The 24,474-nt window shown below is 38.9% G+C and overlaps 3 protein-coding genes across 4 annotated transcripts in view; 1 reads left to right on the top strand and 2 right to left on the bottom strand.

Annotated features, from left to right (window-relative positions):
* Nucleotides 1–279: 279 nt before the first annotated feature.
* On the bottom strand, nucleotides 280–7,799 carry LOC136238821 (nudC domain-containing protein 2-like). Its single transcript, XM_066029428.1, has 4 exons — nucleotides 7,594–7,799; nucleotides 1,851–1,899; nucleotides 551–702; nucleotides 280–500 (listed from the first exon to the last, which is right to left on the bottom strand). The coding sequence occupies exons 1-4, from the start codon at nucleotides 7,777–7,779 to the stop codon at nucleotides 429–431; spliced, it is 459 nt and encodes a 152-aa protein (XP_065885500.1). The 5' UTR covers nucleotides 7,780–7,799; the 3' UTR covers nucleotides 280–428.
* A 32-nt stretch (nucleotides 7,800–7,831) lies between these two features.
* On the top strand, nucleotides 7,832–14,188 carry LOC136238819 (mitochondrial disaggregase-like). 2 transcript variants are annotated; one of them, XR_010693207.1, is made up of 16 exons: nucleotides 7,832–8,078; nucleotides 9,579–9,636; nucleotides 9,687–9,773; nucleotides 9,937–10,040; nucleotides 10,101–10,229; nucleotides 10,321–10,418; nucleotides 10,472–10,586; nucleotides 10,744–10,821; nucleotides 10,874–10,929; nucleotides 10,985–11,029; nucleotides 11,091–11,252; nucleotides 12,772–12,919; nucleotides 12,970–13,037; nucleotides 13,084–13,247; nucleotides 13,734–13,838; nucleotides 13,906–13,941. XR_010693207.1 is itself a non-coding variant. In XM_066029425.1 (16 exons), the coding sequence occupies exons 1-16, from the start codon at nucleotides 7,850–7,852 to the stop codon at nucleotides 14,107–14,109; spliced, it is 1,806 nt and encodes a 601-aa protein (XP_065885497.1). In that variant the 5' UTR covers nucleotides 7,832–7,849; the 3' UTR covers nucleotides 14,110–14,188. The 2 variants fall into 2 exon arrangements, 1 of the variants encoding a protein (XP_065885497.1); XM_066029425.1 differs by having other exon boundaries at nucleotides 13,084–13,203; nucleotides 13,906–14,188.
* Nucleotides 14,132–24,474, bottom strand: part of LOC136238817 (E3 ubiquitin-protein ligase HERC2-like) — a 54,875-nt gene continuing 44,532 nt past the window's right edge. Inside the window, exons 38-54 of the mRNA XM_066029419.1 lie at nucleotides 23,537–24,330; nucleotides 23,193–23,370; nucleotides 22,856–22,979; nucleotides 22,480–22,754; nucleotides 21,658–22,428; nucleotides 20,553–21,337; nucleotides 20,043–20,327; nucleotides 19,654–19,852; nucleotides 19,383–19,606; nucleotides 17,663–17,840; nucleotides 17,123–17,264; nucleotides 16,716–16,827; nucleotides 16,444–16,663; nucleotides 16,018–16,332; nucleotides 15,793–15,876; nucleotides 14,758–15,702; nucleotides 14,132–14,552 (exon numbers count right to left, since the gene is read on the bottom strand). Of these exons, the coding sequence (XP_065885491.1) occupies nucleotides 14,346–14,552; nucleotides 14,758–15,702; nucleotides 15,793–15,876; nucleotides 16,018–16,332; nucleotides 16,444–16,663; nucleotides 16,716–16,827; nucleotides 17,123–17,264; nucleotides 17,663–17,840; nucleotides 19,383–19,606; nucleotides 19,654–19,852; nucleotides 20,043–20,327; nucleotides 20,553–21,337; nucleotides 21,658–22,428; nucleotides 22,480–22,754; nucleotides 22,856–22,979; nucleotides 23,193–23,370; nucleotides 23,537–24,330 (5,838 nt within the window). The 3' untranslated portion in view covers nucleotides 14,132–14,345. The remainder of the gene's footprint in view (nucleotides 14,553–14,757; nucleotides 15,703–15,792; nucleotides 15,877–16,017; nucleotides 16,333–16,443; nucleotides 16,664–16,715; nucleotides 16,828–17,122; nucleotides 17,265–17,662; nucleotides 17,841–19,382; nucleotides 19,607–19,653; nucleotides 19,853–20,042; nucleotides 20,328–20,552; nucleotides 21,338–21,657; nucleotides 22,429–22,479; nucleotides 22,755–22,855; nucleotides 22,980–23,192; nucleotides 23,371–23,536; nucleotides 24,331–24,474) is intronic.

The following is a 24,474-nucleotide window of genomic DNA, read 5'->3' as shown; positions in this document are numbered from 1 at the left end:
AGGGAATTAATGCTCTCAGTATCTCTCCCCATGTTAGGTTTATGTTCTTTTGCTATGTACATCTTTGGGGGAGTAGGTATCCATTGAAATTTGCCAAGGAACTTCTCTATAATGAACCCAGATGTTTAGGCCCATATATTCGTTGTAGAGGTTTTCCCTTTCAGAGGTAGAAGCCAGACCTTTTGGGACAAAATATTAGAGTCAAATCAACTGACAAACCATTTTGCTTATAAAGCATGCATGCCCGGCCCTATATAGTTGCGTGCATTGTACCCTGACAAAGGTTAGATATTTCAGTATTTAGCATACGTGGAATTAAATAATTACTACTGGATACTCTTATCAGTGTGTCACTAGCTATGGATGACATCTCATGCAATAAAAAAATTCAAATGGTGTAATTTTGATTGCAATTAACAGTACAAAGTTTAGTCCAATCTTGGTCCACCTCCCGAATACTGACCTGATATATCTGCACCACTGAAGTCAAATCCAGGATGCTAGAAAGGCAGAAAAATCCTTTGTAAGCATTTTATGACATCTAACATACCTCCCGTTGAAATCTTTCAAGTGTTAGTTTCTTCTCCATGTTATTGAAAGCAAGAAGGTCTGCCTCATATTTACCTAGTAGAAGTGATTTCCAACAATTTGCTGCATCTCTGTTGGACTTGACAAGAACTATTCTCAGTAGACTCCCATCTTCTGTAAATATAAATGAACCTTAAAATACAGAATTCCAGTCACAACAAAGTTTGCAACTCTTGTACAAGATTACAGTGATGCTTTAGCTGATAGATTTAGCTAATTGTACTGTAGTTACAGCTTTACGATTGTAGCTTGCATAGTGGTAAATAATCTGTAATGAATTTAAGGAGGTAAAATTGCATCAACAGCAGTAGGGTTATTAAATATGGGAGCCGATCCTGAGTGGTTCCACTATGTCATACAAGTTTTCTTTCATGTAAAGAGAACTGGGACCAGATTGATAGCCCAGTTTACTTGCCCACAATGTAAAATACTTAAAGAGTGTTGAATGGTATAAATTTAACATCCCATTAGTGGTGAGATGTGATAAAAATACACAACCTAACTAACTCCATTAGCACCAACAACCACTTGACCAATCAGCATCAACACCAATAGCCTGTATATTGTACACAAGAATGTTGGCAATCCTTCTGACATGCAGTGTTGCAAGTCGCTATGCAACAGACTAAATATAACTTTGGCTAGTAAAAAGCCACAGAATTCTTTTTTATCTTTTGATAGTAGGTTAATTACATGTAAGGAACTCCAACCATAATACTCTGCACTATAAACCACTTGGAAAGCATTATGGCCTTCACATACATCTGTTCAGATTTTTTCTCTTATATATGTGACCGGATTTGACAAAACCAGGCTTCCACACACATCCAGATGTGTGACTTTGAAGGACCATAACGCAATGTAGGAGTAAGCTATCACTTTCAAATTTTTACCTATTATTACATAATGCAATGACTGACTTGTGTGAAAATTATAGGTCAATAACATACTGAGTGATCAAGTTATAAGTGAAGTGATTAATGTCAAAGAATTGGATGTGTGTGGAAGCCTGGTTTTGTCAAATCCGGTCACATATGTGGGAACACAGACATGCACGTGTACAATATACACATGTCCACACATGTGTACTGATGTATTGTACATGGTCACTCATATAGAGTTGCCACAGTTTCTATGCCATGTTTAATCACCTCTAGATGAAAAAAGAAATCTTTTTCTTATAACTTAAAACTAAATATTGCCTGCATCCTATGAGCTGCTACTGAGCTGCTACTGAGCTGCTACTGTTCCTGATAACTTACCGATGGTCCAGACACACTCATCTGCTAGTACAGTTGTATACAGGTCCCCCTACAAAACAGTGAAATGTCATTCTATTACTATTCTGTATACAGTGAAACCTGTCTTTCAAGTTATATTGGTCCAAAAGTAACTGACTTAGACAGGTTCCACAGTAGTGGTGTTTTCTATGTAATAACTAAGTGATGACAGTAAGACACTATATCAAGCATGTAATGACATTATTTCAGAAGAATACCTTTAACTCATGTATGTAGTATGCCCAAAAGTGATTCCTGTATTGCTATTAGATTGCTACTGGATTTCATGTACTCTTATATCAACACTTCTTAGCAAAGGTGGATTACACGTATCACTCCTTATTAGGTTTAATATTAAATATGTCACTGATCACAAAAGCTTAGAACCTGAGGCTGCTTAGTAATATTTTGATCCTTGGATCAAGAGTATATCATATATCTTCATTATCATTCATTTGGAGACTATTAAACAAAAAAATAAAATTGTTGCTACAAATATACAACCCAACATGCATGCAAACTTGTACACACCTCAAGTGATACTGTTAACCTGAAATGTAATTTAATAAAATGATCAACCTACCAAGTACCATCCCCCGCTTTGCAATAACTGTTATTGCTATGATAGTGTCTGTGGCCAAGTCATTAAGAGGTTATCACATAAACTTTTGTTTCGGTCAGTAAGATGATAAAGTTACATAATCTGTGTAATAGTTCTATACATAATATTATATAACAAACATTTCATGTTGAAGCTGTAAGAATGTCACTGGTTAGCCAGTTTTAATAGCATGTAATTTGACACTTATGGTGCTAAAATCTAATTGGCAATATCAGTTTCATACAAAAGAAGTGAGACCTCAGTTGATGACTGAATTCAGGCCTAACAGAATAAAAATACTTTACTTTAAAAACATAGTTGTTCATATACACGCATACCTGATATATCACCTCTCTTCAGGATGCAGCCAGCTTCAATATAATGTGTAGCTTTAGTGTACATGCACTATAGACATGTTCTTTTCACTGATTTGGTTAAGTAGTGATCTTAATAATGATGAATAGTTTTTACCGAAGTTGGTTGCATCCCAAAGAGGTGATATCAAGAAATAATTTTAAATGTATATGAGTAACTATGTTTTTAAAATTTAATGCTAAAAGTAGAAAACCTCATTCTGCTGGGCATGAATTTAGTTTGGATTAAATCTTTTCAGTGTCATCAACTGACAGAGGAGGGTGGACACGATATAATCGCTACTGAAAACTACTTACCGTTAATTAAATATTTCTAATACCAAGACTAAAATGAAGTGATAAAAACTGTTTAGCAACAGCCACACGTACTTTATCTTGTGCTTCTTGTGACAAACGGAAGAAAATGAGTACGAAGGTGTCTTATTTCCTGCTTGATTCTCCATGAGGACATGCTAGCAGCATCCGCTTTCCTTTCTTTAATTCCATGGGAGCGAACATAGGAGGCTTATTGTATATCATAATACCTTCTTAGACAATTTTTGGGCTCGAATACAAGCTTATAAGGTGTCTGTAGAGTGCAATGCATTGATTCCACCGACAAACTTACTGCACATGTGATCCTCTATAAATCCAAGAGCGATTTACGTGCCGGGAATAGCGGGGAAGAGTGGGGCAGACCAGCTAAATATACTAAACGTCAAGCACACTTTCGAATGGTGATTATTTAAACTTCGCTGAAGACTTAGTTATACTTTTAATACAAATGTATGCACTCACGTGCGCATGTCCACCCTCCTCTGATCAATTGAGGTCTCTCTTCTTTTGGAGCAAACTGATATTGCCAAGATTTTAGCACCATAAGTGTCACATTGCATCTGGCCAACAGAAAGTGAACAAGATGAAGGGAAGAAAAACAATACTTGGTAAAATAATATTATAGGATATGTGTTATGTAACTTTTTATCATCTGACAAACCGAAACAAAAGATTATGTAATGACCTCTTCTTACTTAACAATGGCTTGGCCACAAACATTATCATAGCAATAACAGTTATTGCAAGCAGGATGGTGCTTGATAGGTTGATTATTTTATTTTATCATATAAACTACATTTCAGGTTAACAGTATCACTTGAGGTATGTACAAGTTTGCATACATGCTGGAGTGTGTGTTAGTAGCAATGGGTTTTGTTTACTATATGTTAATAGTTTCAAAATGGCCGGATGATAATAAAATATTATGATATACCACAGCAAATCACCTCCAAACAATTATCAAGTAGTGATCTTATAATAAGGATGAACAGGTTTCTACATTAAAAAAAAAAAAATCAAACTGTCACCAATCATTTCTAAGGCAGTTTTGTGTACAAAAAGTCAAATCCACAAAATAATATTATAGAACGATTACATGAGTTATGTAACTTTTTATCATCCGATAGACCGAAACAAAAGATTATGTAATGACCTCTTCTGTACCTAACAATGGCATGGCCACAAACAATGTTATAGCAATAACAGTTATTGCAAAACAGGATGGTACTAGTGGTCATTTTATTTTATTTTATCACGTTCCAGGTAAACAGTATCCATGCAAAAAAACAAAACAGCCAAGCTGTAATAAAAGGGTGCGTGCAGCCTTCAAAAGCCAGGGTGAAAACGGTTGTAAAATCAAAGGTGGTGGCCGATAAATGGTTGCAATGATGTTAATGCTATAATAAACAGCAGATTTATTAGTATTGCAACTATTTCTTGACCGCCACCTTTGATTTCACAACTTTATTCCCAGGCTGCACGGCTTGGTTGTTATTGGCACGGATTTCATATCTTTAGTGTTTCCATAGCCAGTCAGCCTTAAGGCTTGTTTTTACCCAATTTCTTCTTATCTACAGATACAATGATGATTACGGAAAAAAGAAGTTACAATAATAACTTTATTTGTCTATTTGTAGTCTAACAGAGTGCACAGGGCTTTCAATAGAACACACATAGAATGTTCTAGAACAATCTAGATTCTCTATTGATAGATCTATGAAATTACATTGAAACTTCATTACTATTTAAACTAGAATTTTCATAAGGTAGAAATTAATAGAGCTGATCAGCTAACAGGTCAGGAGTGGTTCGGTGGTGAAGGATTTGGGAAATGGATATGGAGGTCTCTGATTCAAACCAATTGTTTTTTGACATTTCATTTTTTGTGCTGTTTTTAATTCTCATGACTGTTCTACTAGAGTATTTCAACCCACAATTTTACACCAGGTTGGTTTTCTCCTTGTAACTCTATAGCTGTCACTGTGATTACAAAAGGTTTGCTCTATGATGATTAATCTGTGCACAGACTGATTTTCAAGTTATTCCCATAATTGGTTTACCCTGTAGGTGTGATAAAACACAGTCTTCTTTATGCAAATAATCATCCATGACTCTGTGAACATCCATCAGACTTGCATCAAACTTAGTGCATGAATTAGCCTTAATATGTCTTTGAAGTAAGCCAAACTTCAAGGTGATCAAGCTACACATTTGTGGTTTTGTAAAGTGTGTGAAAAAAAAAGAAGAAAAACCAAAGCCCAAAACAAACAAAAAATAAATAAAAAATTAAGCCAAACTTTGAGGACTCATATTTCATGGTGATTCTGCTCAAATTTCGTATGTGGGACTGCCGATGGTGGAGGGCACTTGCAGTGTAAAAATCATTGGTAAAAATCATTGGTAAAAATCATTCTGTTTGGAGAAGGGAGCACGGAGCTACATATGCGTAAACATCACGCTTTCTTTCTGTCAATATACTCATGGTGCTTTTCTAGTATACTAAAACTAGAACTAAAATTAGTTTTAGTACAGCCTTTTCTTTTTAGTAATAGGAACTAGAACTAAACTATAATTCCATTGCAATCTATTTAAAAAACTGGAACTATACTAGAAAAGTATTGTTTGAACAAGAACTAAACTAAAATTAGTAGCTTTATATAGTACCAATACTAGAACTAAACTAAAATTTTTAATACTGCAACTACTGCTACAATTGTTGTTTGAGATTTAGCAGAAACCTGATTGGTGAACTGACTATCTGGCATAATCTTATTAAAGCCTGACGTTGAAGTACATATAAAATACAAGCAACTTTCCATTACTATCTCAAGTGGCTTGTGACATTTTAGCAACCATCATTCTGGTGCAAAAAATATTTTCTTCTGGTGGAGAGGTGACAAGATGGAAACAAAATCGCGTGACAGACAAAACCTTTAAAAAAATATTATTTCTTACGTAGAAACAAGAAATATATTGTTTAGGTAGGATTTAAAAAATAATCTTTGATTAGGTTCTAGTTCTCAAAGTGGTATATATAGGATGATAATTCTAATACACCTAGTCAGTGATTGATTTTTTGCATAAGCAATGAATAAGTATGACAAACGAAGTATATTCTTACCATCAGTACTGTACTACAACTAATACTTACTAAATTACAGGTACTACAATACTAACTAAAATTGTTTCAGCTATGGATAGTAGAACTAATACAAACTATTACTGTTTCTAACAATGAATACTAGAACTAATACTGACTTAAAATATTTCTGGCAACTGAACTAGAACTGTACTATAGAAAAACAATAGACTAGCATGTCACACCAGTTTTATAAGCCACATGAAACACTACATGAAACTTTAATACTTGAGGTCTGTACAAGTTTGCATGCATGTTGGAATGTGTACTTGTAGCAATGAATTTTACGTCTATGTTATTAGTTTTAAATGGATGACAATGAAGATGATGTAGCACTTGATCCCAGAATTAAAATATTTCTAATTTGCAATCCCAAACAATTGAGTTTGACTATGTCAAGTAATGATCTAGTTTTCTGTATTTAAAAATATCAACAATCAATCTGTCATCAATTGTGGTATTTTTTGCACATGCAAATAAGTCAAATCTGTAAATGCATTCCAAACATTCAGTGAACCCTCTATACAATATACCAAATTTAATATTAACATACTGTTAAACTTCACTGTTATAAAAAGGTTGTTTCAGAGGTAAAATTGTTCTGGTAGAAGGGGTAGTTTTTCATAAGTTGTAGGCAGAAATAAAAAAAATCTTGGACAGTGGAAGGTCACCTATGTGGGCAAAATTTTCTTACCTGGCTGCATTAGATGGAGATTACTGTATCAAATATTTTATTCAGAAGTTGATCTTTATAGACCGGCGGCCTTTCTGTAGAAGTGGCCACTAAAAGAGGATTCAGATTTTATTATATATGTGGATACATGGAGCAAACTGACAGCTTATCGTCAGCTGTAGTTGATAGCTACCTGTGTGGCTTATCTCTACATATATATATACTGTAGCTTGTAACAGCCAAGATGTGTTTAGGTCAAGCAAATTTCATATCTCCACCCATATCACTTTTCACTCTACAGCCCCAAATTTCATTATTTGATGCTGCATTTAATCATGCGTGCATATATTCTGATGCTGAGAAGACTCAAGTCTGGCTATCATTCTGTACCACGGAAAATGTCTCGGCACAGGTGGTGAGATCTAAGTACTAGGTAATAGAAACTCAACAACAGTTAGCCTGCTGTTATAGTTTGGAAAATGACTTCCTAAAGCAACCAAGTTCGTCTAGCCTTGTACGTGCTGAACACAACAGCGGCCAGTTTGAAATTAATGTGTATAGTTGTATATGCAAAGAGTGAATATTGAGTCATACCAGTATACACGTGTACAGCTAACAAGCACCTTGATAATTTCTTTGCCTTGTACTGATACAGTCAGAGATTTGGGAGTTATGTTACACTTGATTTCTCTACTTTTCGTGCCCTTAGGCACGTTAACTTCAATCATAACATCGTCAATTGTTTGCGCCCAGCTCCCCCAGTCTGTCTTACACACCACTACACCAGATTTCTCCTCGAATAGCGACATCAAGCACTGTAAAAGTTGTGATTGTGGGATTAAGTTAAAAAATTAATACACAATTGATTGTGGGTTTAAAATGAAGCTGTGGAGGTTACTCCTCTGGACAAATTCTAGGCGTTTTCGTTATGTTCCGATAAGTGTTTACAGTAGAGTTGTTTCGCATTCATGTCTTCTTCCGGATCATAAAGTTCTGAATGATCAAGGTACGAACTCGAAATGGAGAAATGCTCGCAGCTGGTGGAGCCCACGTGTACACGGTATTGCTTTAGCAAGCATCAGTCTGTTGCTTTGTGGTGACAGTAACCGTGAGTGTGTGTGTAGTAGTAGTGGTGGTAGTAGTAATGTGTGTGTTGTTCTAGTTCTTTATGTCGCACACACACTTGCTAAAATGGTTAACACTAACAAAGACAAGGGGATGTCACTCAGGCTCTTGCTGTAGGTAGATCTGCGACCGCGGTCAAACTCTAAGTCAACGGTCAAGGCCACTAAATAGCTCTTACAGTGGGTCAAGGGTCAAGACGATACGGAAGGTTCGAAGCCCACAATCGAAAACTATACGTAGCTATTATCAAGTTTACGGGATTATACGTAACTCACAAGAAGTAAGGATCTCCAAGAAGATGTTTTAAAGCTCCAACAGGCATTTCGCCATATTTATAATGATTTTTCTCTCCCAGCTGCTGGTAGCACACACTAAGAAAATATTATGCTAAGTTACAAGCGCAGGTGCGTATAGGAAAATAGAGAAATAAGTGTAGGTCAAAAGTTGGACAAGAAACGCTCAAGTCACAGGTCAAAGACGATAAACGCTGCAAGTCAAGGGTCAAAGTGAAATTTTCCCCGGTCAAGACTTTGACCGCGGTCGCAGATCTACCTACAACGTGAGCCGACATGACACCCCCTTGAAAGAGAACTGCAAGATCACTGTCCAAACTATTGCCATCTCTTGTTCATGCAGAAATTGTTTTTCTTACTTTCAGACCTTCCAACTGACTGGAATATGCCGAATTGAACTTTACTGTTACATGTTTAACAAATGTATGCTTCTGTGCACGTACTGACTAGTCTGGCGGTGCCGCCCCCTTTGCACAGAGTAAGGGTCTGGTATGCTTAGTATAGTGGAGTTGTACCGGATTACCAAAAAGTGGTGCAACCAATCAGAACGCTCCACATTTAATCAGCGCATTTTTGTTTATGTTACATCAAAAGAATGAATCTAATTCCCTAACAGTACTGAAAGAAACAGAAGGAGTTAGCTAATAAAGAACAACGAGAAGAAAGGGTTATTTCGGGAAGGGCTTTTCGCCTTGCTTGATACGTGAAACATCCGGGTTACACTCTGATTTCCTAGGTAGGGAGACATATGTATTCTATAAAAGTAGACCAATCCGCTTTTGCCTGTGTAAAGGTAAAGAAAGTTCAATATCATTGCCACAGTTTTGGGTGAGACACTTCCATTAAGACCATTTTTGTTACGTCATTACATTCAAATTAAATTCCTCCAGGACAACTCGGTGATGCTAAGTGTACTAGACCCTTACTCTATGCGAAGGGGCGGGCGCCGCCAGACTACGTACTGACCACATTGTGGCTATCATCATAGATATTATATAATATCTATGCTATGCATGGTAGCAAGAGTTAATAATAAGAGAACCTCTCTTATTATTAACTCTTGATGGTAGGGTACTAAAACTTACTAATAGCAGTTGACTAAGAAAAGAAGTAGAGCTAAAATGAATTTGCAGTACTAGAACAACACTGTATGTCTGTGTGTTGTACTTGTATGCTATTTAAATGTTTAGGTAAAGGATCAGAGTTAGCAGTGGCAGCTAAAAACAATGATGTGATTACAATAAAGAGGTATAGACTACCCCAACACTCACCACACATACAACAAGCACTCACCATAGGTTAATCAATAATGGAGTGGACGTCAATTCCAGACATGACCTTGGCTGGGGAGCCATACATGCTGCAGTAGTGAACGGCAGAGCAAAGTATGCAAATGTGTCTCTGTGTGTGTGCGTGCATGCATGTGTGTGTCTGTGTGTGTAACCAGCAAGTGCAATGTGCAGCTTATGTTTTCCATGTCACTGCACTTGCAACAACAGCTGCCAACGATGTGTGTTCGTTCATTGCAATTTTGTGTCTCTTTTCAAGTGCTTTAAAGGTTCTGCTAGAACATGGAGCTGATGTCAATCTTCAGGATGAATTCTCCAGTGTGTACCGAGTAGCACGGCAGAAGAGATATGACAGTTATGCAGGTGTGTAGCCACTTACTAATGGACAGATGACACACTAGCACTTATTTACATTTATTGCAGTTGCTCGTGTGCGCAATCATGAGTTCACCAATCGTTTTCAAGAAGATGTAAATTTTTCGGGATTTACAGCTCTGCATTATGCAGTGGTTCTCAATGATCACAATATCATTAAAATATTATTGGAGAATGGTATTACACACACACGCATGCACGCATGCACACGCACACACATCTAAGACTTATGAAATCTCCTGTCAAATCGTAACAAATTCACTCACAGGTGCTGATCCTTCTATCAGAAATCACAAAGGACTGAAACCATCAGCATATTGCACTACAACATACGTCCTCAAAATGCTCAACACACAAGAAGCTAAGGTGTGTGTGAAGACTGGTGTGTTTGTGTACACACCTGTCATCAGTTGGTTTAGCAAGCAGAACTAAAGCAAAAAGAAATGATGGAGGAACGGAGAAGATATCCTTTAGAGGAGAGACTGGGGGAACACATTGTAGGACAAGAAGGGCCTATCGCTGTGGTAGGATCAGGTGAGTGAAATGTGTGAAGTAACCATTTAGTGTCCTGGTGAAAGTTCCCGTAAATTTAAGACTCACATAAGAAAAATAGGAACCATGAATTTATTGTCCATGTGTACCAATAGAAAAATTAAGAATCAAAGGTTGACAATTATTAATGTTTTTCCAGCTATTAGAAGTCGTGAAAATGGTTGGGCAGATGAAGATCGTCCGTTAGTGTTCTTGTTCCTTGGATCTTCTGGTGTTGGTATGTTACCCATTGTGTTGTCTGTAGTCATAATGATACTCTGGTTGACCAGGTAAAACTGAACTGGCTAAACAAGTAGCTGCCTACTTTCACAGAGACAACAAACAGGTTAAGCTTGCTTTAATAACTACTAAAACATTGTTGAATCGGTTGGTGTTTTTAGGGTTTTATACGCATTGACATGTCTGAATACCAGGAAAAACATGAAGTATGTTAAAGTCAGCTATACTCAGTAACAATTTTCCTAATATGGGAACATTCTATGATAGGTAGCTAAGTTTATTGGTGCTCCTCCTGGTTACCTTGGTTACGATCAAGGGGGACAGTTGACCTCAGCACTCCAGTTGTGTGACAATGCTGTTGTGTTATTTGATGAAGTGGACAAGGCTCACCCTGATGTGTTAACCATTATGCTACAACTATTTGATGAGGTGGGTGGGTGGGTGAGGATTGTTTATGCATTCCAGTGTTAGAAATGATTATGTAAGCATAGAATTTTCTGTGGTAATCTCTTTGTCACATTTATGAAGTATGCATTTGCAGTGGTTGAGTGGAGCAACTCAGGGGCAGATCTAGGATTTATAAAAGGGGGGGGGGGCTAACTCAAGGTACTAATCAAACTAGGGGGGTCTGGGGGCATGCCCCCCAGGAAATTTTTGAAAAAATAGATGCTAAAATACTGCAATTTGGAGACATTTCCACATAAAATTCATAATATTTTCTGCCTGTAGATATTTTATATACTGCCTTTAGATTATAGGTATGGCTCTCTGAAGCATTTTGCTAATGGAAAAGTTTGGGTAGGTACAGACAACCAAGTACATGATGCACCCTCTCACAATTGCACAACACTGAATAGGTGCATGTTAGAATAATAATGTTGAAAGTGGAAAATTTTGAAATTTGAACAATACAAGATTGAATCTGAGAGCATTTTCAATGGAAATTGTGTACCTGAATTAAGTATTGCCATACATATTAACTACACAAGTGGATGAATGAAGTCATTTAAACAGACCAATGCACTTCATTGTATGCATAGGTACAGACAGATTTGGAAAAATTCCATAACAGAACCAACTATATGCTTCCAGTAAATGTTCTATTAGAGTAGTTAAGTGACTGTTCTATTAGAGTATCTCGATCTTGTACACCTCCAATACTGATCCGGGTCCTTGTTGCGTAAACTTTAGCATAAATCCACTGATAATACCTTTAAAAGATGTTTATAAGGTGGTTTTATGAGTATTTGTATTATTAGTGATCATATAATTATGCTAAGACAAAATTTCATTATAATACTCAGCATATTGATCAAGTAAAGCCTAAAGCCCCCAAAGCCCCCCCCTGGATCCGCCCCTGCAACTGATACTTGGTGAAGTGTAGTGTTGTACATACAGCCACTGCTCGTTTTTCCAAACAATTTCAAACTTTGGTTGTTTTTGTAGGCATAGCAACAGGTGGGGGAGGGGGCTAAAGCCCTCCACCTTTATCTTAAAGGGCTAGGAGGGGGGCTTAGCCCCTCCAGTTTTAAAGATCAATATACTCTGCAGTCAGATACTCTAATAGAACAGTCAAACACTCCCATAGTGCAATTGTGTAAACATTTTTGATAAAATGTTAGTCACAATTGCTATGAGATTTAACCTCAAGGCTGATTTTTTGAAAATTTCCTGTGGGGGCATGCACACCCCAGAAAGCTCATTTCCACATTTCTCAACCCCCTCACTCTAAATTTTGTTATTACGCCCTGTTGTTTTGGTTAACTAACTTCACTGTACAATATTGGTAGGGAAGAAAATAAATTTTACATTCTTGTTTTAAAAAAGATGAGCAGAGTTTGACTATTGATTCTTAACCATTAGTGACTTTTCTATTTAATATATCACACTTGTAGTTTTGCATGCCAAATTTACTACATTTGGAGGAATCTCATTGGCTCTTTTACAGGGTCGTATCACTGATGGCAAAGGCAGAACAGTAGAGTGTAAGGAGGCCATATTTATCATGACGTCAAATGTAGCCAATGAGGAGATAGCATCGCATGCTTTGAAGTTAAGAAGAGAGGCAGAGGTTGCTAAGCAGCATCGTAGTACGGGTAAGAAATATTTCATTTTAAAAGTTTGTGAGTTTTTTTTCTTTTGACAGATCTTCCTGAGAAAACATTAGAAATTAGTAGAGAATTTAAAGATAAAACAGTGGAGCCAATTCTTAAGGTTTTGATTGGCTATACTACATTTGAAAGAATAATGTTTTTAATAGCGTCACTTTCGGAGAGATGAATTTCTTGGTCGCATAAATGAAATGGTGTATTTCTTGCCCTTCTCCCGCACTGAGCTGAACCAACTTGTTGAAAAAGAATTGAAGTTTTGGAAGAAAAAGGTCATGTGATGAAAACTTGCAGTCACTAAATTACCTAACCTATAGTATGTTAACGTTGAGCTGAATCCTCAAAAACATTTAATAACTCATGGATGCAATTACACATGATCTTGAAATTTGGCTCATTTGTAGTACTGCTTGACCCGCTAACAATATTTCAAAATCTTTTTGTTCAAATGTTTGACATAATATTTATGGCAAATCAAAATTTTCACAATACATTTCCTATGGGGAAGCCATATAAGTACAGCTATGGGGAGCCACATAAGTACAGTGTCCATTACAGCCCTTTCCTGAACTTTTAATGGAGCCAAACCATACTTGTCTGTTGTTGACACCTTTGCTGTTACCAATAATTATCTGGTTGGCTGAAATGTTAATTCTGTTGAGAAAAAATCCACCTTTAATTTTTAGCTGTTTTTCAGGATTCAGCTCAACTATAATTAAGTAAGTGGCTGCTGATCAAATGATTTTTAATTTCCCATGACCCTTATTAGACAAGCTTCACTGTAATTTTTCCTTGTCAACAGGCAGCAGAAAGACATGGTATAGACCTAACATGGAGTCCTGAAGTACTAGATGTTCTAGCAGATGGGTACAACATCAGATATGGTGCCAGGTCTTTGAAACATGAGGTAAAACTAGCTACATGTTGTGTATTGTTTGGATCTTCCGAGTGAAGCATTTCATTTTTGTTTGTAGGTGGATCGGAGAGTGGTTAACCAACTAGCGGCTGCATTTGAGCAACAATTGATCGGTAAAGATAGTCGGGTACACTTGAGAGTGGAGGACAGTGACTCACAACAGCCAACCATCAAACTACAACTCTTAAACAATGATGATATACCATCACAAAGTCCTGTAGATCCTTCACTGATACAATTTGACCAGCAACCAGTACATTGATATTTCATATTTAAACCTTAAATAGTGAAATAAAATGTCAATTCTTAAATAGTAAATAAAATAGTCATTGACACAGCTATGTAGGTCAGTTCAAAGCATGTAAACTATTTTTATATTTCAATATATTTCTTAAATAAAAAAAAGGTGAAGTGAGTAGGACTAGGTGCTTGGCTTGCAGCATGTCAACAATAATGTATTTTTCTTAGCTATGATAAAATTAAAAAGATTAAAGTTGATTAATCATCTTCTAAGGTAAATGCATCATCTCCTCTGAGATTCACGCGAGCATAGTCATCTGTGTCAATTGATTTGCAGAAATAAATAGCATATCGGAGTTTCTCAGCTAACACTGGTTTGCAAGAGTAGCGAGGAATTTTGAGCAAGAAGAAGCAAGTGTAGGATTCTGGTAAGTAGTGATCTGCGGGTGAGTATTTGTCCAGTACCTAAAGAGATGAAAAAGGATTACACACAAACCAGCAAACTTAATTTGAAACACACATACATTTGTATTGTCTGTTTTACTTTCTCAATTTTGTAATTGCATATTTAAGTAATTCTTGAAATACAAAGGTAAGCTTAAAATACACTACAGCATATCCAATCATAATAAATTACTAGGAAGTGTAGCTAGAGAGCACTAGTTCTCACCTGTAATACAAAATCTCGACCTCTGAAATCAGCTCTTGTTCGTGGCAGTCTTGTCCGTCCCCACACAAACCTCAGGAAGAGAGATCTCTCAGTGTTGCTGAAATTATCCATCACTTCCCAAAACCATTTCACCAGTGGAGCATTGGGTCCTATCCCCTTGTATGTGCAGACTGACTTTAACATGTCCACCGAGATTTCTGGGCTGCCACAGACGAGGGTCTCCAGTTCAAGTCCAGTGAACACGGACAGCAAAGGTACTGGTATCACGCGTGACATTCCTTCACGGATAGCTATAGCTTGTTGGTTGAACTCGTGTAGTCTCATATGCAATGCCAGGCGGACGTATTCGTGACAGTTAGCTGAAGTGACGTGTTTCCAGAATGGATGTAAGCGTACATTGATGCCACTGGCACTTGGGGCTGTAAACTCCATGTCAACATTAGCAAATTCTTCAATGTTATCCCTCATCAGTAACAAGCCTTGAATATAATCTGTGTCCATCTCTGACAGATCAGCGATGGTCAAAGACATACCACAAAGTTGTTTCCACACAGGCGGAGCCAAATTGATGTCTATAGGTGAACCAGAGCGGATGGCGATGCCCAGGAGTACACCAAAGAAGCGGAACATGTTGAGATGGGTCTGTGAGGTAGCAGCTGGGTTGATGATGAAGCAGTCACGATTAACACCAGTCTCTTCTCTGCCATTAGGTGTCTGTATGAGTAAGGGGACAGATCCATTTTGTAACTCTTCACACATTTCTGCTATTGTCTCAGAATATCCACCACCACAATCGTCAACACTTTCACCAATCAGTTTCACCTTCCAGACACGATGAGGAAGCAATAGTGACTCTTGAGGTATGCTAGTCCATTTGGCACACATTTGACCAAATACTGAATTGCAACCATCAGGACCTGCCATACCTGTCTTCCCTCGTGATCGCTGTGTACACGGGTAAAACCAAATGTAGTAACAGTTACACACATACACACACACGTACATACACAATCATTATACACTCATGTTAAGTACCTGTAACCTATTGAGCTCAATGACTGGACCATGTTGTTTGTTCTGTGTCATAGTAGCCTTAATGACCTTCTTGAAAGCTGCCTCCTACAGAAATGCATTCAATTCTTTCATACCAAGTTTCCTATATGGTATTGAATTTTCAAGAGGGGTAACAGTATAGTTCATAATAAGAGTTAAAACATACAAGCAGGTACAGTACAGTTTACTTAATGACAATGTGCTTACCTTAGCTGAAGAGAAAATTACACAGCGGAGGTGATCAAGGTCGAGGCTACTGTCCAAGGTACCATCAGATGTCATACGTAACTGGGACAGATTAAAGAGTGGTAAGCTCTTGCAGAAGATATTTGAGAAATGATGCAGCAACACCAGCCTATTCTTCAACATGTACAGTGACATGTTTTGCAGATGGTTGAACTCCAGTGGGATACTCATGGGTAGGGTACAGATCACTTTACGACGAACCGAAGACCATGCCATGGTGTGAGCTGACCCACAAGCGACATGATCTATCAGTGTGTTGTCAGGCATTCCTATCAACTATAGAGGAGAAACAAAAATGCTGACACGTTAAAGTTCAATAATTAAAGATTGCTGTACTTTACACGGTGTATTTGTACAGGCATTTCAAATATTATTGAGGTTACTCACATGTGGTGAATGAACTGATGTTGTACTGTTGTTTCCAATCTGTCCTTCATCATTGTCCCCCCATGCATACACCTTCCCACTTGCTGTACAAGCTACACAGTGCAGTGAGCCACATGCTACGTCAATAACTTTCTCGTTCTCTAGAACTCCTACAATACGTCGGGGTATGCGCTGATGTCCGTCGTCGCCGTGACCAAGTCTGTGATAATCCCCTTTACCCCTGCAAGCAATTTCTCTTGTTTGCAAATACAAGGGTGTGTGGCTAGACTTACCAGCTGTACAGGTGGCCCTGATTGGTGAGAGCAACTGAAAACTGTGAGCCACAGAGTAGCTTGATAACTCCTTTACCTTGTAAACTGTCAATTTTCTTAGGAACTTTACATCCTAGGAGGAAACAAGACATACACACATACCATTTCTACAGTATGTACAAACCACTGCGTATGTGGGTATGTAAAACATTGGACATGAGAGAGTACCATTGGACGTAAGTAGAGTACAAACCTGTCTTTTGATAAAGATACAGTGAAACAATGACTGCTCTATTTGAGTGCTAAAAGCAAAGCAGCAAATGACTGTTCTATTAAGGTATTTTAGAGCTCACATATTCTCACACTTAAAGCTCAGGTATTTTAAAGCTCATGTACCCATACATGCACACACACACACACACACACACCTTCATTTCCCCCTCTGCCAAGCTTGCCATAATCACCATCTCCCCACGAGTAGACAGCTCCACTGGCCACACAACACAATGTCTGAGCATCTCCACTACCACAAGCCGCACATGTCACCTTCTCATCCTTCAATGCCATCACCTATAATAGAGTGTAATACAGTGTTAGTGTGTACTACTGTATTACAGAGCTATGAACAAGCTTGAGTTCAATGTTGCATAGTGTCTTACAGTAGTACAATGGACAATTAGGGATCTGCAAAAAAAGACACCTTGAGGCCAACCAAATGTGTTCTGATGAAGTGTTATAATTATTGCTGCAATATGGTGCTTTCTCTTTCAGAGGTAAAAATGTACATCTGTAGGGACCAAAAGCTTTACCATATTATGACTATTGAGCCTTTCCTCATACTAAAAGAAGTGATACTGTATTCAAAAGCCAATAAGACACTAGGAAATACACAGAAATAACAACAGGATAATATCCTAGCATATAATATTAATATTAAATTACTACACAACTAATAACCCTTCACTAACCTGTTTTGGTTTCACTTGGTTCTCAAAGTCATTGTGGCCTAGTCTGCCATAGCGACCTTTACCCCAGGTGTACAGGGAGCCGTCATCAAGGATACAAGCGCTGTGTGATGAGCCACATGCAGCATCAATAACCTTCTTCCCATGAAGACTTTCAACAAGACGAGGAATGTCCACAGTACTGCGAACAACAACATTGAGAATATGTTAAGTATCTTAAACACAAGTACCTATGCTTGCCGCAATAAAGCTTAGTAAATGTTAAGACAAAGATTCATTATACGAAACCTATCTAAGCTGATCATTTTTTAGAACATGTTTTTTTGACCTTACCATGAAGGCAGGTGATTCAATGTACGGATAAAAGGATAGTGGTCCCTCTATTATCCAAACTCACTGAGGCCCGAGTGTGTTCAGATAACTGAAAAGTTTAGATAATAGAAGCCCATTCATTTATATACAGAGCCCCGTTCAACTACTCTAATAGAGCACAAACTTTAGACAAAATACTCTAATAGAACAGTCACCGCCATAGTTTGGATAACAGAAAGTCAGATAATTGATGGCTGGATAATGGAGGGACCACCACTGTATAAGGAAAAAAAATCATTTGATAACAATAAAAAGCAATGAAAACAAGGGAGGTCATCTACACCTGCAGCTATACTAGTGGACATTTCATTCCTACTTCAGTCATATAAGCCTGTCAGTAATATAGTCATGACTAAAGTATTAGGGATTAAAAGTCCACTAGTATAGCTGTAGGTGTAGATGACCTCCCTTGTTTCATTGCTACCTATTCTACTCAAATACAAATTTCTTACACTTGTTTGTTTACAGTTTTTAGTTACAATGTAATTCATTGCTACTGGTTAACCAGCACATACTACAACAGATGGAAACAATGATGCCATAAAAAATAATTTGTGTGGCCCGACTATCAATACAAGTGAAGAAGCACCTCTGTAATCAATCCTGTCACTACAGAAAGTACAGACAACTTTTACCACTGAAGCTATTACGCATTACCATCAATCAACACCTACGCAGTAGTGGGGAAAGGGACACAAAGGTAAGTCAATGATGTATGCATTGTAGCTGCTTCGGTTTACATAAAGGCATATCTCAGGCTGAAGCGACATCAAACAGTGAAAAAGTTATGCCTGTAATGTTAATCATAGTTGAGTCATGCTTGGCTGGTGGAATAAGTTAGTCACTTAGCAGAATATTCAGTTAACTAACATAGTTAAATTTCACAGAGACTTGTCGAAAGGGTGTAGGGTCACATTGAAGGCATATTTGGGCTTAATTATACCTAACCAATACTGCCAAGCTGTATGAGGCTGGATTTTTGAGCAGGAAAGCTCAAACCTTCATGATCCAGTACAGTAGGACCTCATTTATTCGAACAATACAAGTGACTGCTCTATTAGAGTATTTTGCCATTAGGTGAACATTCTATTAGAGTAATTGAACACAACTCTATATAAATGAATGTGCTTCATTTATCCGAACAAATTCACTTATCTGAACACTTTTATGATTGAACTGGCACACAGGTGTTCAGATAATGGAGGTCCTACTGTATTACCATACTGTAAAATTCTAATTGGAGACATTAAAAGTAGGCTGGCTTAGAGAGAGTGACCTTTCTACACAACTGACCACAAAGACAGCTCGGTAAAGTGTAGTATCTATGGGACTAGAAAAACACTAGACTTACCCTCCACCGCTCCCTAGTCCTAGTTTACCATCGTCTCCTTCACCCCAGGCATACAGCTCTCCAGCAGTGGTCACTGCTAGGCAGTGTTTCCCTCCAGAATGGACTGCCACTTTTGTCACCTTAATACTCTTGGATACCAAACTGGACAGCACAGTTGGGGCCAGGATATTATCTGTACCACCAACTCCTAGTCGACCGAATGCTCCATAACCTGTAGCATAAACCTGTGGAGGGAATTTGGACTCCAAATGACAGAAATAAAAGGCATCACCTTTCCATCTGCTGTTACAGCAAATAATGTTTGCTCTCCGCCTGCAATCTGGACTGGACTTATTTCAGCAAATGCCTCGCAGATACGAGGCACTTTAACTTTGTTGCCATCCACACCTCCCAGTTGTCCCCGGTGATTATGTCCCCATCCATATATGGAAAAGTTGAAACTGGTGGGGATTTCCCAGTCCTTTGGATACCTAACAACAAAAGAATATACTGAAACATGATTAGTAGGGTCATGGCCACTACGTTCATCTTATCAATGAGGCCAAGAAGAAACCTTAGCTACCTACTTGACCTAGTCCTTGGCATGGTCACTGTAAAGAGGTCATTACTACTTGATGTGGCCACAAATAGGAGGCACTACTTTACATATATTCTAATAACCTCTGCATCCACAGAAGGAGCTGCTCATCATGCTCTTGTTTCAAAATCTTATGATCCACGTAGCTGGGGTCATCAGGCTCCCCATCCTGCCTCAAAACAAAAACTTTCTCATTCACTTCTTGCATAAACTGCATGGGTAGTTGCGTACGCTGTTGGAGGCTCTTAGCTGTGCGTAAGGCCATGCAGTATTGTGAGAACCAACTCCACTTGCTGGGGTCATTACAGCAGTCAAGTGCGTCCAGCTCCAGGTTAGCACTTAACATGAGCAGTGACTGGAAGAATGGACTAAAAGGAGTGATAGGATTAACACTAAGTGCATGTGAATTGTGTGTGTGTGTGTGTGTGTGTGTGTGTGTGTGTGTGTGTGTGTGTGTGTGTGTGTGTGTGTGTGTGTGTGTGTGTGTGTGTGTGTGTGTGTGTGTGTGTGTGTGTGTGTGTGTGTGTGTGTAATGTGGTGTATGCGTTGTACACATGCACACTTAGTACAACATAAATATAATACACACTGACCTATGCAACAGTTGTGTTCCATTGGACACACGTGACAGCTCATAGTTGTACTGTTTGGACAATGCATCTGGTAACCTCTGTACTAATATTAGTAATGAGTTATCAGAAGCTCCATGCTCCTCACTACCCCCCTTCGCCATTCCTGCCATGAAGGTAGGATAAAGAGAGGCACCCATTGGTGACGATATAAGCCTCTGGAGTTGCTGGATGGACCACATACGCTGTGAAGCATCTAAAGTTTGCAGTTGAGCACAAGCAGCTAAAGCAGCACCAAGACGAGGAATAGCTTCTTGACTGTGACTAGTTCTCAACTGAAATCCAAGTAGACATGTCACTAAGTCAACAGAAGGCTTTGACTGCAGTACTCTATCTGACAGTACAGTTTGTGACGACACTTTAGGTGGTAAAATAGGGTGAACTGTAAACCGGAAGCCCCAACTGCTGGTTGACCCAGAGCTCTTAAACTCCCATCTCAGCTCATCACCTGTCACAGTGAATTCTTGGGACCAGTCAGTAGGATCTCTACCAGAATATGTGATTGTGGATGAACTAATGGAATCACTTAAAGTGAGGTGGTCTCGTTTCTCGGTGCAACATCTTGAGTCAAATTCTACCCGCAAGCCTTCAGCTCCAGGGATGCGTACACAGCGAGTTAATGAAAGACTGCCGGAATAAGGATGAGGGCTTTCTTGTACAACAGATGCTCCCGGTGTACCACCACAGCTGGGGTCTCTGGCCACATCTTCTAACTCACTAATACACATCTCTGTCAACATTCCTGCTACCTGTGAGTACACAACAGAACAGTGACACATTGTTTTATGGCATACATTTTTGGCATAAATAAAGGCTGCGCATACAGTAAGTACCTAAATATATATACACACAAATGGACAAAGCAACTGACTATTTTTGCTGTAACGAAGAAGTTTTTTCTCAGAGGAAAAATTGCTGGACCTGTTGGGACTAAAACATTTATCCTTATTTCTTCATTTTCTATTAGGTCTTGAAGTCAATGAGTAGAGGTTTCACTAAACACACACAAATTGTGCACTTACATACACACAAATTGTTGCTATAGTTACGTACTTTTCTGTTTACTTACTGTTGGATTAGCCTGTGCCAATGCTGTCAACACTTTAGCTAAAGTCTCTTTTCCTTTCTCCCCAGCTCTACCGGCCACTGCCAGCTTCAGAAGGTCAACAATAACTCGAGCATCTTCTTCACTCAGTAAGCTAGTAAATTCATCGAGACCACTTGGATGTGACATAGTATTGTATATTGGTTGTGAGGACACAGTGGATAGTGTTGTGAAAGTGTCCACTGAAACAGATGGGATAACACCAGTAGCTTCAATAAGGCTCTGGTCACGTAGCTCCATCTCAGAGTCATAGCTTATGCTACTGGAATCCTCAACAACTCCACCAAGTGAGTTCACTATGGCATCACGAGCATATGCAATCTGCAGAGCAGTAAGAATATGTCCCAGTGCCTTCTGCTTCTTTTTATGCACTGGTAGTGATAGAACAACTTTAGTTAACAAAGGTCTTTCCTTCTTTTCATTTTTCACTGATACAGCAGCAGCTGCAGCGGCAGCATCGACTTCAGCAAGTTCTTCTTCTGTAACTTTACTTGACAATAAATTAGTCCCCAGTGGGTCCTTCTCAACAGCAAATGTGATGGGAGCAAATTCTTCTATCGTTGAAGGAGTGGAGGTGACAAAAATGAGAGTATGCGACGAGCCACATGCAATCTTGAGCACACGATGATTAGTAGACATCTCATCTTTACAAATAGACAATAGCTGTGGTTTCCTAACAGGCTCCATATTACCATTTCCTTGTTGCCCATGTTCGTTATCTCCCCAACAATACAACTAAAAAAGATAAAGTTAATTTAGTGCAGTGAATACAATGTGGTTCCTTACCTCTCCATTGTCTGTTATAGCCATACAGTGTAGCCCGCCAACTGCAATTTCGACAACTTTCACTTTTGATAGTGACAGTAACCTATGTGGTTGATAGATCGGTGCACTGCTGTCTGTCCCTAATCTGAAATACTCCCCTCGGCCCCATGTGTATAGCCTGCCGCTCTTGGACAGTGCAACGGAGAACTGCATACCACACTCCAACTGGACAATTGACTCTCCTTCCAATGCTGGTATTTGGACAGGAACATAAGAACCTTCAGTGGACCCAGTTCCTGAGTGATGATAAATTTAATTTCATTGTCAATACATTAAATTACAAGGTTGTTAGTGCCATTTGAAATAAATTTGAACCCACAATCAAATTGTTACTCACCTAGTTTACCATATTTGCCATCACCCCATGCCCAGACTGTACCATCGTCAGTGGCTGCTAACATGTGAGTGTTACGACTACCACAAGCAATGCATGTAACACGATAGTCCTGTAGTCCAGCAACCTGTTAAAAACACAACACATTCAACACTAAGAATCAACAGTATTTTATAAATAAAATCAGTTACTAACAATCCGACATTTGTTGGTAGTAACAACTGACTCAGAATAGTCCTTACTAAAGAGCTGAAAGTCTGTATGTGAAACAGGGAATCAACAGTGTCAGATTAGAGGTGTTCTGAATTTAGAGAGGTGTTTAGTGGTGTATTTCTCATACTTGTTTGGGTTTTAGTTGGTTGGCTGTGTCACCATGTCCTAGACAGCCATCCTCACCAGATCCCCAAGTGTAAAGCTCTCCGTTTGATGTGATGGCAGCACTCTGGTTACTGCCACATGTGATTTCTTTGACATGTTTGGCCTGAAGTGCTTCAATCATCTGAGGTAGATCCAGTGACCTACACATAAAGGCAGCTACTGTAGTTACTAAAATTTAAACACAGTTACAGACTGTACTGCAAAAAAATTGTGCAATGGATATATAGCGTAGCCATGGCACTTTGGGACCACCCTTTAAAGTGGTCTGTGGTCCCAACATAAGTGGCCAGATTTCACTGAACTCACTTTGTGTTTCCATGTCCCAATTGTCCATATTCCCCATCACCCCAAGAGAAGATCTTCCCATCCACAGTCAAGGCTAGCACATGGCCTCCACCAGAATGGATCATCAGTTTACGAACTACATACTGGCTCAATGCTGTCACCTGCCGAGGCACACTGATGTTGGAGGAATGGCCAAGTCCCAGACGTCCATTGTAGGCTTCACCACAGGCAAACACTTTGCCGTCAGAGGTGACAGCAAACGTACACTTGGAGCCTGCCACCAACTGCACAGGATTAAGTTTAGACAAAGCAATAATCTCAGTAGGTGTGGTGAATTTTTCTTCGTCACCACCTTCACAGCCTAACTGGCCCTTATCGTTTAATCCCCAGCCGTACACTTTGTATGGTAGGTCATATTCACGTCGGCCAGGCAGGAAGGAGCCAAATTGTTTATGTTTTGAATTATCCTCTTCAGCATCTAATGTTAGGAAGGAGAAAGATGCTGCAAGCTCATCTTCATTCAGCCCCAGTCGGCCCACAACACGCACTCCTCTGATCCTCACATCAATACCACTACCTTTACAGGCTCTAACATGTATTTCAATAACTCTGTAATACTGTGACTGACTGCTCAGTAGCACTACATTACTAGTTGCAACTGGAACTGGGACAGTTTTTATCTCTGTCAGTTCCCCAACTGCACTGCCAGCGAGGACAGCTAGTTGGGTGGGCATGTAGCTGCCATCTTGTGGACTGAGGACAATACGCAACTGCTCAATAAGAATGTTCTGGTGAATCTCCAGCCTGATCCAGTGCTGCGATGGAGATAACAACAGTAGTGTATAGACTACACTACACACATGCACGCATGCACACACATACACGCACACACACACACTGAACGCACGCACGCACGCACGCACGCACGCACACACTAAACGCACGCATGCACACACACA

Source organism: Dysidea avara, chromosome 11, assembly GCF_963678975.1.
Source record: "Dysidea avara chromosome 11, odDysAvar1.4, whole genome shotgun sequence".
NCBI classification, from domain to species: domain Eukaryota; kingdom Metazoa; phylum Porifera; class Demospongiae; order Dictyoceratida; family Dysideidae; genus Dysidea; species Dysidea avara.
This window is presented reverse-complemented; position numbering and strand designations above follow the sequence as displayed.